The sequence below is a fragment of the Hypanus sabinus genome, chromosome 16, assembly GCF_030144855.1.
Source record: "Hypanus sabinus isolate sHypSab1 chromosome 16, sHypSab1.hap1, whole genome shotgun sequence".
NCBI lineage: Eukaryota > Metazoa > Chordata > Chondrichthyes > Myliobatiformes > Dasyatidae > Hypanus > Hypanus sabinus.
The window spans coordinates 86574777-86588601 of NC_082721.1; the positions used below are offsets into that span (position 1 = coordinate 86574777).

Consider the following 13825-nt stretch of genomic DNA (forward strand, 5'->3'; position numbering starts at 1 on the left):
GGTCTGATTCTCACACTCTCTATATGTTTGTATGTTCTTGCCATCACCACATGGGTTTCATCTGGGTGCTCCAGTTTCCTCCCATGTTCTAAAAGATGTACCGTTAGTTAGTGAGTTGTGGGCATCAGAAGCTTGGTTCCCAGCACACTCCTCGGACTGCGTTGGTCATTGACACAAAACGAAGAACTTCTCTGTATGTTTCGATGTACGTTTGACGAATAAAGCTAAATTACTCTAGTCATGGTGCATTGGTCATACCTTTGTGCACAGGCCGATAAGCCTCCAGGAAGTAGGGCTTCAGATAGACTTCAAACAAATTTCCTGTCAGCCCTTCAATGGTGTCATCAATGGGCAGCACGTGAATCCGCTTTCCATATTTCACGTCTGGGCACGCCTGGATACTGAAGGACAAGCAGGCCACAATTAACGGGAAAAAAGGGAAAGAAAAGTATGCTCTGACAACCTGCAAAATACGGTTTTCACTGCCACCAAGGCCCTGTGCATACCAGGGTATTATACTTTCTGTTAACAAGAATGCAAGGGTGCATTGCTGAGGCTTTATAAGGCACTGGTGAGGCCTCAGTTGGAATATCCTGAGCACTTCGGGGCCCCTTAGCTAAGAAAGGAAGTGCTGACATTGGACCGGGTTCAAAGGAAGTCAACAAAATAATTCTGGGATTGAAAAGCTTATCATACGAAGAGCATTTGATGGCTTTCGGCCTGTACTCACTGGAATTCAGAAGAATGGGTGGGGATCGCATTGAAACCTATTGACTGGTTAAAAGCCTTGGCAGTAGATGTGGGGAGGATGTCCTCTATGGTGGGGGAATCTAGGACTAAAGGAGACAGCCTGAGAACAGATGGATGTTCATTCAGCATGGAGATGAAAAGGTATTTCTTTAGCCAGTGAGCGGGAAATCTGTGGAATTCTTTGCCACAGGTAGCCGTGGAGGCCAAATCTTTATGTATATTTAAGGCAGAGGCTGAAAGATTCTTGATTAGTCAGGGCATGAAGGGATACTGGGAGAAGGCAGGAGACTGAGGCTGAGAGGGAAATGGATCAGCCATGATGAAATGGTGGAGGAGACTCGATGGGCCAAATGGCCTAATTCTGCTCCTATATCTTATGTTCTGGTTTTATTAACAGTTAAGTAATCAAGAGAGTGTACCAGAAACACAAAATATATGCTGGAGGCATCCAACACATCTCAAAACAATCCGCTATGATAAAAACTATTGCATAATATCAATACTGTAGGGGCATTTAACACTGGGTTATTGGATTTACAGCACCTCCCTGCTTCCCAGTCTACCCTCAAAGTAGCACCGACACCTCACCTGCACCTGCCCGCCATTTAAAATGCAGGTCATTCAGCTGTAGGGAAGACATTGTTAGGCTTATTGCTTTTACATCTATTGCCTTATCTCAGGTGTTTCATTGCCTTGGTCAGTGTTTCTAAAGGTCATCTAGTCACTCAGGCACTCTGTTATTATCTCTACTGTGCTCGGGTTAGTGTCAAGGTAGGTATACAGTATGTATCTGTAGGCTGTGTGTTAATTAGAGCTTTTGGAGTTGTTCTTGGCTATTACTGGAGATTGCTTTCTTATCCTGTCTCCATACCTTGGTCACGCCACACTTGGTCATTCCTGTGTTCTGCTGCCCAGCCTCTCAAGTTGCCACCGCCTTTAACTTGCATCCCATTGAAAATGCCCACAAATCCTGTTCACCGTGATGCCACTCCCTACTCCTGGCAAATTGATAGAGCGGCACCACTATCTAAAACCATGCTCCTTACTGTCAACGGCACAGCAACATGTGGGTAATGTTGATCCTGAAGTGCGGATCAAGGAGCAGAACAAGGATCCCATAAGGAGTTCTAAATTTAGTTCATTAAATCAATTAATATAATAGAGGCCAGAACTAACTCTGCTGAATTCTATCTCGGTCAGCTGTCTTATCAACTATTATTGTATTATTGAAAAAAGGTTGCACTCTCTCGCTATAGCCTCCTCCAACTCTATTCCCAAGATGTTGACCTGGATTATCGCCAAAGTTAATCATTTAAACCTGGTTCTAGCAGACAATGATGAAATTCCCTCCCTGTTTGGAACTACTTCCCTGCTTCCAAAAACTTCTCGTTTGAACTCTCTTTCGGCCATGTCCCTTAGCTGGCTGACCATTGGCCCCTCCTTGGAAGAGCTTCAAGATATCCCTCAGTGTGACGGGCAAGTGTACCTCACAACATCTCCGAGTCGCACCCGTAGGTTGTTCCGTGTCACCCTGCTAATTCGGATCCGCTCCTCGCTGCAGGTGTCATCTGACAGGACAATGCAAACCGTCTCCCTCCGCTTCTTCCCCTTCAGCAGGACGGTATCACCACGGAAAAGCTGCAGCTCGTCCATCTTGACCTGCAAGAAATACCAAGCCCCAAATGAGCATGCTCAGAACAACTAGCCATCTAAAGAATAATCCATAAAAAGAAAGTTATCTCCTCTCTAGAATTACCCTGAAGTCGCCAATGTGCATTGATGTAGCAAAATATCTCTAGACCATTAGCACTGGTTAACCAGAGTGCCGATGACACTAAAACAGGTTGTGTTATTGACAGTGAAAATCCTACAAGAGATATGGAAATGGTCCAGTCCATCACAGGTAAAGATCTCCCCACCATTGAGTACATTTACACAAAGTGTTATTGCAGGAAAGCAGCATCCATCATCAGGGACCCCCATCACCCAAGACGTGCTCTCTTCTCGCTGTTGCCATCAGGAAGAAGGGACAGTAGTCTCAGGTCTTGCATCACCAGCTTCAGGAGCAGTCATTAAACCTCAACCATCAGCCTCTTGAACCAAAGGTGATAACTTCACTTAACTTCACGTGACTTCTCACTGAAATGTTCCTATAACCAATGGGCTCACTTTCAGGGACTCTTCATCTCCAGTTCTCAATATTTATTGCTTATTTATGTATTATTACTATTTCTTTCTTTTTTCATTTGCACAGTTTGCTGTCTTTTGCAAACTGGTTGAATGCCCAAGTCAGCGTCGTCTTTCATGGCTTTGGTTATGGATTTACTGAAAATGAATCTCAGGGTTGTATACGATGACATATGAGCACTTTGATGATGAATTTACTTTGACCTCTGAGTGTTGGTTATTGGGATTTACAGAGGGATCTTAATCAGTTGGGGAAGGTAAACGGCGGTGGCATTTTCACAGTAAATGGCAGGGTCCTGGGGAGTGTTGTGGAACAGATGGTCCCAGCAATAGAAGCACATTGTCCTCAGAAAGTGGTATTGCAGACAGACAGACAGAGTAAAAGTGGCTCTTGACACACTGACCTTCGTCAGTCAGGGCACCTGAGTTGGACAAGCAACTTCAGGGATATGTAAGAGAAGTTACCTTTCAATCAGAACGATAATCAAAATTTAAAAGGCACTGCTTCATGGCAGTTTCTCTAAGTTGTGAAGTGACCAATCAGCAAGAGGGATTCATTAAAGGGCCAATAGAAACTCATGTGCAAGCAGTCTGGCTCCTCTTTTGAGTGGCTTTGGCTCATCAGGCCTAGGTGAGGTAACATATTTAGTAAGTTTCTCTCTTTCTGTTCCTATTTGTTAGGGCATAGCGGTTTATGGAGAATAGCTCTGGGGCAGTGTTTTATATTCTGTGTGGGACGTGGTAAGTCTGGGAGACTGGAGGTCTCCCAGATAAACACATCTGCACCGGGTGCATCGAGCTGCAACTCCTGAGAGATCATTTTAAGGAACTGGAGCTGCAGCTCGATGACCTTCCATTCCTACGGGAGAATGAGGAGGAGATAGACAGGAGCTACAGGGAGGTAGTCAACCCTAGGTTGCTGGATGACTGTCAGGAGAAGGAGGGGAAATGCACAGCCAGTAGTGCAGAGTACACCTGTGGCTGTTCCCTTCAAGAATAAGTATATAGCTTTAGATACTATTGAGGTGAAAACCTACCGGGGGAGCCACAGTGACCAGGTCTCTGGCACTGAGTCTGGTGCTGGGGCTCAGAAAAGCAGAGGGGTGGAGAGGACTGCAGTGTTGATAGGCGAGTCCTTAGTCAGAGGAACGGCGACAAGTTTCCGTGGGCACAATAGAGACATCCCGATGGTATGTTACCTCCCTGGCGGCAGGATCAGAGATGTCTCGAATCGGATCCATCTCAGGGGTGAGGACGAGCAGCCAGATGTCTTGGCACACGTTGGCACCAATGACGTAGGTAGACAAGGTGAGGAGGTCCTGGAGAGAGATTTTAGGGAGCTAGCAAAAAGTTGGGAAGAAAAGGGACCTCCAGGGTAGTAATCTCCGGATTGCTGCCTGTGCCACGTGTCAGTGAGGGTAAGAAAAGGATGATTTGGTAAGTGAATGCATGGCTGAGGAACTGGTGCAGGGGACAGGGGTTCAGATATATGGATCATTCTGATCTCTCCTGGCGAAGGTACGACATGTACCTGAACCCGAGGGGGTCAATATCCTTGCAAGCAGGTTGGCTAGAGTTGTTTGGGAGGGCTTAAACTAATTTGGCAGGGGATGGGAACCAGACTGATAGTGCTGAGGATGAGGTAGTTGGTTTACAAACAAAACCCATGTGTTGTGAGACTCCTAACAAGGAAAAGCTGATATAGGGCAAAATTGAAGTTAACAGGATGAGTTCAAATGTAAAAAGCAGCCAAAACTGAAAAGGGTGAACACAGGACTGAAAATGTTATATTTGAATGTGCACATTATACAGAATAAGGTAATTTATTTGTAGCACAGTTGCAGATTGGCAGGTATGATGTTGTAGGTATGACTGAATCATGGCTGAAAGAAGATTACAGCTGGGATCTTAATGTCCAAGGATACACATTGTATCAAAAGGACAGGCAGGAAGGCAAAGGGGGCTGTGTTGTTCTGTTGGTAAAAAATCAAATGATTAGAATGAGGTGACATAGGTTTGGAAAGTGTTGAAACATTGTAGATAGGGCTAAGTAACTGCAAGGGTAAAAAGACTCTGGTGGGATTTGTATACAGAGCCCCAAACAGTAGTAAGGATATGATCTACAAATTACAATGAGAAATAGAAAATGCTTGCCAGGAGGGCGATGTTACAATAGTCATGGGGATTCTTATATGCAGATAGATTGGGAAAATCAGGTTGGTGATGGATCACAAGAAGGGGAATTTCAAAGAGATGGCTTTTTTGATCCTGGACGAACCCAGTAGGTGATCAGCAATTCTGGACTGGGTGTTGTGTAATTGATTAGAGAGTTTAAGGCAAAAGAACCCTCAGGGTCAATTGATCATAATATGATCAAGTTCACCCTGAAAATTGAGAAGAAGCAGCTAAAGTCAGATGCATCAGTATTACAGTGGAGTAAAGGGAATTACAGAGGCATGAGAGAGGAGTCAGCCAGAGTTGACAGGAAAAGAACACTGGCAGGGATGATGGCAGAACAGCAATGGCTGGAATTTCTGGAAGCAATTCAGAGGGAACGGAATATATACGTCCCAAAGAGGAAGAAGTATTCTAAAGGCAAGATGACACAACCATGACTAACAAGAGAAGTCGAAGCCAATATAAAAGCCAAAGAGAGGGCATGTAATAGAACAAAGATAATGGGAAGTTAGAGGATTGGGAAGCTTTTAAAGCAGAAAGCAACTACAGAAGTCATTTGGAAGGTTAAAATAGAATATGAAAGTAAGCTAGCCAATAACATTAAAGAAAATACCATAAGTTTCTTCAGATACATAAAGTGTAAAAGAAAGGAAAGCGTGGATATTGGACTGCAGGAAGATGGTGTTCCAGTACTGATTATTATTTCCTCTCAACCCAATTCTCCTGCCTTTTCCCCACAAGGAAGGGTATAGGTTAAGATCAGAGGACTGAGATTTAATAGGAAGCTGAGGGGAAACATTTTAACCCACTGGCTGGTCAGTATATATTGTCATAGAAAAGTGCAGCAGATTAACAGGTCCTTTGGTCCATCTAGTTCATGCCAAACCACTTAAACTGCCTACTCCCATCGGCCTGCAGCAGGACCACAGCCTTCCATACCCATTCCATCCATGTACATACCAAAACTTCGTTTAAATGTTGTCACCAAGCTCGCAGGCACCGCTTGGACTGAGATAATGATGAAGATGATCTTTATTTGTCACGTACATCGAAACATCAAACCATACAGTGAAATGCACCATTTCTGTCAAATCAGCATGGACTGTGTTGGGAGGAACTCAAGTGTCACAACGTTTGTGGCAAAAACATAGCACGACCGCAACTTACCAACCCTGACGTAATGTATGGATCTAGAGCAACAACTCCTTGGCACTATGTATGTCCTGTAGTCTATGCATATGTATTGTTCGTCCTCTTCCCCCTCTCCCCCCCAATGTGAATACACTTGTAGTGCTAGGTTATGGACTGTAGTTTTCGATGGGACTGTAGACCAAGGTTTCCTCGGGGACTTTTGCTGTTGTTTGCATGGTGGGTGGGGGTTGGTATTTCTGTTGGTGCGAGTGAGGGGAGGGTCAATGCTTTGGCTGCTGCTTGTGTGTGTGGGGGGAGGTGGGGCTTGGGGTTCTGGTGTTTCCATCATTCATTCTTTGGGGTTTCTTGTGTTGTGGATTTCAGGTTGTATACTGTATACATTCTCTGATATTAAGTTGAACCGTTTGAATTAAACCAATTGATTTTTGAACCTGGAGCCCATGCCCATTCAGACAGAACATAGGGACAGCGGTGGGAACTGAACCCTGAGCGGTGATCACTGGTGCTATAATAGCGTTGCACTAACTGCTCTGCTTCCATACTGTCCTGCCAGAAGAAGTGGTCAAGGCAAGTACATTAACCACATTGAAAATGTACTTTGACAGGTTCATGGATTAGAAACGTTTGGGCAAAAAGCAGGCAATGGGACTAGCTTAATTGGTCTTCATGGTCCAGTTAGGCTGCAGACAGCATCCTTGTAAATCTCCTCTGCACTCTTCTGAGCTTCAGGGCCTGTTGCATATCCTTCCTATTTACAGGACACAGAACAGTATGGAGACAGGACCCTCAGCCCAAACACCCCATGCTAACCATTGCTTCCTTCTTGCTCGTCCCAGTTGCTGTCATTCAGCCGATAAGTCTCCAAGCACCTCACCTTCAGGTACCTATCCAAATATCTCTGCTTCTACCACTTCCTCTGACAAATCCTTCATGGTACAGTACTCACCACCCTCTTTCATTTGAATTCTCCCTGCTTCTTTGGCGATATGATGTCCTTGTAAAAGAAGGCTCTGCTACACACAGAGCTACTGAAACCCACCTTCTTGTTGACCCATGGGGTTTACTGGTGGTGATGGGAATCCCAATGTTTGCTTTTGCAACAGGGTCCTGTTATCAACATTGATGAACCTTGGGCAGCACACTGATGAAGCAGGTCAGGCCAACGTCCAGGGTTCAATTCCCAGCTCGGGTGCTGTCTGTGTGGAATCTGCTTGGTCTCCCTCTAATGCTCCTGGGTTTTCTCTCGGGTGCCCGGGATTCCTCCCACATCCTAAGGATAGGTGGATTGGTGGGCTGATTGGCCGCTGTGTGTTGGTGAGTGGTAGAAGATGGGAGCACAGGACCAATGGGAACGTGTATCCGATGATGCTCGTGGACCTTGTAGGCCCAAGGGCCTGTCTCCAGGTTGAGTGAATCCATCTCTGTGAAACTTCCCACCCAGCTGGGATATGGGACCAGAGAGCAAGGCCATGGGTACCTGAGAGAGTGAAACAATGCTGTTGTCGTCATTGATGGCCTCATCCACAATGAGCCGGTTGGGGCGGTGTTTCTGTTGTAGAATCGCTGTCGAGACATCTTCGGGCTTTGCACTGCAAAGACAAAAGATGGAATGACTTGTTAACCAAGCACTGATCAGTCCTTCCATTGTTCCTGTAAAGGGACAACGAGTCGGGGTGTAACTTCCCTTTTCCCTGTGTAAAGTCAAGATACCAAACAACCAAACATAGTGACTGGGGGGAGATGGAAGTGGAAACAACTGGAGACTGAACTGACTCGATGGGCTGAATGGCCTCTTTCTTTGCTGTACTATTGTATCATTGGCAAGAAACAATCTGGTGAAGGAACTCAACAGGTTCCGTTTACAGAAAGGAACTGTCGATATTCTAGGCTAATTGCTGATGCAGGGTCTTGACCTGAAACAGTGATGATTCCTTTCCCCCCACCCCTCCATAGATGCTGCCTGACCCACAGAGTTCCTCTAGTAGATTGTGTGTCACTCCAGACTGCAGCATCTGCAGTCTCTTGTGTCACCATGGGAACATACAATAGTATAACACAGACCATTCAGCCCATGATGTTGTGTTGAACTAAAGAAACTAGTAATTAAACACCTAACTAAACTAATCCCTCTTGCCAATACAATGCCCATATCTCTCCATTCTCTACATATTCATATACCAATCTGGATCCCTCTTAAACACCTTTATCCTATCTGCAGCACATTCCAGACAATCACCTCTCTGTGTAAAAAACTTGAACCACAAATCTCCTTTGAACTTTCCCCTCTCACTTTAATTACATGCCCTCTAGTATGAAACATTTTGACCCTAAGAAAAAGTTCCTGGCTATCCACCCTATCTATACTTCTAATAATCTTCCTTCAGCCTCTGCCGCCTCATTATTCTTATTACCTCAGTACAGCAGCCAACATAATCAAAGACCTCACCCACTCCCAACATTCACTCTTCTTCCCTCTCCCATCAGGCAGAAGACACAAATGCTTGAAAGCCAATACCATCAGGTTCCAGATCAGCTTCTACCCATTGTTAAAAGACCATAAGACCTTAAAATATAGGAGGAGAATTAGGACATTTGGCCCATCGAGTCTGCTCCACCAGTTCATCATGGCTGATCCAACTTTTTCTCTCAGCCCCAATCTCCTGCCTTCTCCCCACATCCCTTTGTGTCCTGACCAATCAAGAATCTATCAACCTCTGCATTAAATGTACATAAATACTTGGCCTTCACAGCTGCCTGTGGCAATGAATTCCACACATTCACCATTCTCTGGCTGAAGAAATTCCTCCTCATCTTCATTCTAAAAGGATGCCCTCTATTCTGAGGGAGTGTCCTCTCTCCCACCATAAGGAGCAAACAAACCATTCAATCCTGGAATCATTTTCATAAACTTCCTTTGAACCCGTTCCAGTTTCAGCAGATCCTTTCTAAGATAAGGGACCGAACCCTGCTCACAATACTCCAAGTGAGGCCTCACCAGTGCTTTTTAAAGTTTCAACTTTACATCCTTGCTTATTTTTTTATTTAAGCCCTCTTGAAATGAATGCTAATATTGCATTTGTCTTCCTCACAACAGACCCAAACTGCAAATCAACCTTTACGGAATCCTGCCCAAGGACTCCCAAGTCCCTTTGTACCTCAGATTTTTGTATTTTCTCTTCAGTTAAAAATAGTCAACCCTTTTATTTCTTCCACCATAATGCATGACCAAACACTTCTCAAATGTATTCCATCCACCATTACTTTTGCCCATTCTCCTAATCTAAGTCCTTCTGTAGCCTCTCTACTTCCTCAAAACCACCTGCCCCTCCACCTATCTTCACATTGTCGGCAAACTTTGCAAGAAAGCTATCAATCCCATCATCCAAATCATTGACGTATGACATAAAAAGAACCGGTCCCAACAAAGATCATTAATAACCTCCACAATCTCTTCAGCCACTTCTTTCAGAACCCTGGGTGTACACCTTCTGGTCCAGGTGACTTACCTACCTTCAGACCTTTCAGTTTCCAAGATACTTCGCTTTAGTTATGGTAATTTCACATTCTTCATGCCCCCTGACACCTGGAACTTCCACCATACTGCCAGAGTCTTCCACAGCGAAGACTGATGCAAATTACTTATTCAGTTAGTCCACCATTTCTTTGTCCCCCAATACTACCTCTTCAGCATCATTTTCCAGTGGTCCAATATCTACGTTCACCTCTCTTTTACACTTTATATATCTGAAGAAACTTTTGGTATCCTTTTTAACACTACTGGCTAGCCTATTTTCATATTCTATCTTTACTTTCTTAATTACTTTAGTTGCCTTCTATTGGTATTTAAAAGCTTCCCAAAAATCTAACTTCCCACTAACTTTTGTTCTATTATATGCCCTCTCTTTGGCTTTTAAATTGGCTTTGACTTCTCTTGTTAGCCACAGTTGTGTCATCTTTCCTTAAGAAAACTTCTTCCGCTCTGGGATATATACACCTTGTGCCTTTTGAATTGCTTCCAGAAAGTCCAGCCATTGCTGCTTTGCTGTCATCCCTGCATGTGTTCTTTTCCAATCAATTCTGGCCAGTTCCTCTCTCATAATGCTATTTCTTTTACTCCATTGTTATACTGATACACCTGACTTTAGCTTCTCCTTTTCAAATTTCAGAGTGAACTTGATCATATTATGATCACTTCCCATAAGGGTTCTTTTACCTTAAGCTCTCTAATCAATTCCAGGTCATTGCCCAACACCCAGTCCGGAATAGCAGATCTTCTACTGAGCTCAACCATGAGCAGCTCTGAAAAGTCATCTCGTAAGTATTCTAGAAATTTCCCCTCCTGGGATCCATCACCAACCTGATTTTTCCAATCAACCTGTATAGTAAAATCCCCATGACTATTGTAATATTGCCCATTTGGCATGCATTTTCTATCTCCTGTTGTAATTTGTACATCATCTCCTTATGATTCTGTAATCAAAATGGCTTCTTTGTTTTGTTAAAAGTAGGAATGCTTCTTTGTTGCGAGAGTGCTGGAAGCTTGTTTGGGTTAAAATTTACTGATAACGAGAATTGTATTCCTTTGTAAACCAATTGGGATTAATGTTGTTCTTTCTTCTGAGTCTGTAAGCTATTGTTGGCGGGCTTTTGGGGAGATCGGCGTGAAGGGGTGAGAGAGAGAGAGAGAGGACGTGATGCTGTAAACTGGGCGAGGAACGGACCCCAAGTGGGGGTCCAAGGCCAGGAGGTACCCCGAGGAGAGGAGACAAAGATAGATGTGCTTGGTTGACCACTTCGGGTGGTCCTGAGCTGCAAGTCGAGGAGTTCAGAGGGGATCGAATGGTGGCCAGAAGACTTCAGTAATTGAGCTCCAACGGTTGTGCATGAAGTGGTTTGGACTTTGATAAGTTTGGCGCCTTTTCCTTATTTTTTTTTTCCTTCATATATACTGTATCGTTATTAACCAGTTAGTTATAGTAACCTTTATAAATTGTACTCATTTAATCGCTTATGGTGTACTGTCTGTTTTTGGGCGAGGCGGGGACATCACACAGCATCCACACCAGCTGTTTACCCAGTTTGGTGGGGCCGAAGGCTGCTCCCCCTAGACGAGAACGAGCTGAACGAGCCTGAGGCGATCCAGGTGGTTACAATTGTTTTCGGGATTGTGTACAACTCCTATCAGGGTCTTTTTATCCTTGCAGTTCCTTATCTCTATCCACAATGATTCAACATCTGCTCACTCTATGTCATCTCTTTCCAATGATTTGATTACATATTTTTACCAACAGAGCAACATCCCCCCCCGCCTTCCTGCTTATTCTTCCAATACAATGTGTATCATTTGAAGTTAAGCTCCCAGCTATAATCGTACAGCTATGATTCAGTGATACCCACAACATCATACCTGCCAATCTGCAACTATGCTGCAAGTTCATCTCCCTTATTCTGTACACTGTGCGCATTCAGATACAACACTTTCAGTCCTGTATTGGCCCTTTATGATTTTGTCCACCTTTTACATTGCGACTCATCCTGTTGCCCGCAATTTTTCCCTATCAACTGCCTCTCCTCTCTACACTTTGCCTGTTTGTATACCAGCCACCTCATGTTCAGCACTATTATCCGCCTTTCCTACGATACACCTTGCAGCTCAGAACACTGGTCACACCACGCTCAACTTTTTGATTCCTAACTGTGTCTGAAGTCTTAGCAATATCTACCGCCACAACCTCTCCACTAACTGTTCTGGCACTCTGGTTCCCATCATCCTGCAACTCTAGTTTAAACCCCACCGTGCAGCACTAACAAGCCTTTCCATTAGGACATTAGCTCCCTTCCAGTTCAGGTCCAAACCATCCCTTCTGTACAGGTCCCACCTTTCCTGGAAGAGAGCTCAATGTTCCAAAAATCTTTTGCTCTCCTTCCTACACTAACTCCTTAGCCATGTATTAAACTGTATAATCTTCCCAGTTCCGGCCTCACTAGCACATGGTACAGGTAGCAATCCTGAGATCACAACCCTGGAGGCCCTGCCCTTCAACTTAGTAACTAACTCCCTGAACTCCCTATGCAGAACCTCGTCACTCATCTTACCCATGTCATTGGTACCTAAATGGACCACGACTTCTAGCTGCTCACCCTCCACATAAGAATGCTGAGGATTCGAGATATCCTGGACCCTGGTACCCAGGAGGCAACATACTATCCAGGAATCTGGTTCTCACCCACAGAACCTCCTGTACATTCCCCTAACGAATCACCTATCACCACAGTATGCCTCCTCTCCCCTCCTTCCCTTCTCAGTCACAGAGGCAGATCAGTGCCAGACACGCGACATTGTGACTCTGTTAGGTCATCCCCCAACAGTATCTAAAGTGATATATACCTGCTGTTGAGAGCAATGGCCGCAGGCTCTTAACTCCTTTCCACTTCTTGATTAATAAAAGACTATTGAATGGTTCTCTTGTACTCTTCACCTCACAATCAACCTCTTCATGGCCTTATTGTATACCTGCACTGTAACACTTTCTTCTACTTTCTGTAATGGTTTTACCTTGGTTCATGTAAATACACTGTGCATCAGAATCAGATTTAATACCATTGGCATATGTTGCGAAATATGCTGCTTTGCAGCAGCAGCAGTATACAAAAAAACTAAAAATTACCATACAATGTATATATGTATTGCACATATATGCAGATAGATAGATATATAGATAGATTAAATTAAATAACTAGTGCAAAATGAGAGTAAGAATAATGAGGTTGGGTTCATGGGTTGGTTCAACATCCACTCAGAAATCCAATGGGGGAGGGAAAGAAGATGTTTCTAAAATGTTGAGTGTGTACCTTCAGGCTTCTGAACCTCCTCCCTGATGGTAGCAATAAGAAGAGGGCATGTCCTGGGTGGTGGGGGTCCTTAATGACAGATGCCATCTTTTTGAAGAATCGTCCTTTGACAATGTGCCTGTTGCCAGGGAGGATGATGTTCATGATGGAACTAACTGAACTTGCAACCCTCTACAGCTTTTTCCAATCCTATTCAGTAGCCCCTCCATGTCACATGATGATGCAACCAGTTAGAATGTTCTCCATGGTACATCAGTAGAAATTTGTGAGTATCTTCGGTGACCCACCAGTTCTTCTCAAACTCCTAATGAAATATAGCCACTGTCGTGCCTTCTTTGTAATTGCGTCATTATGTTAGATCCAGGATAGATCTTCAGAGACGCCGACACCCAGGAACTTGAAGCTGTTCCTCCTTTCTATTGCTGGTCACTCGATAAGGACTGGTGTGTGTTCCCCTGACTTCTCCTTTCTGAAGCCCACAATTAATTCCGGGATTTGCTGGTGAAGTGCAAGGTTGTTACTGTGACACCATTGAACTAGCTGATCAATCTGACAGGACACTGAATGTAGATCAGTACAGCACAGGACAGCCCCTCCACCCCATATTGCCGGGCCAAACCAATTCTATTAGTCATCCAATGGCCTTCTGTATGTCTCCTTGTCACAATCTGAGATTCCTCCGAGGCGTCATCAACAAATTTATAGA

The 13825-nt window shown here is 44.3% G+C and overlaps 1 protein-coding gene across 1 annotated transcript in view; it reads right to left on the reverse strand.

Annotated features, from left to right (window-relative positions):
* LOC132406550 (transitional endoplasmic reticulum ATPase-like) overlaps nt 1–13825 on the reverse strand; it is a 75779-nt gene that overhangs the window by 45979 nt on the left and 15975 nt on the right. Inside the window, exons 2-4 of the mRNA XM_059992368.1 lie at nt 7745–7856; nt 2237–2409; nt 259–401 (exon numbers count right to left, since the gene is read on the reverse strand). Of these exons, the coding sequence (XP_059848351.1) occupies nt 259–401; nt 2237–2409; nt 7745–7856 (428 nt within the window). The remainder of the gene's footprint in view (nt 1–258; nt 402–2236; nt 2410–7744; nt 7857–13825) is intronic.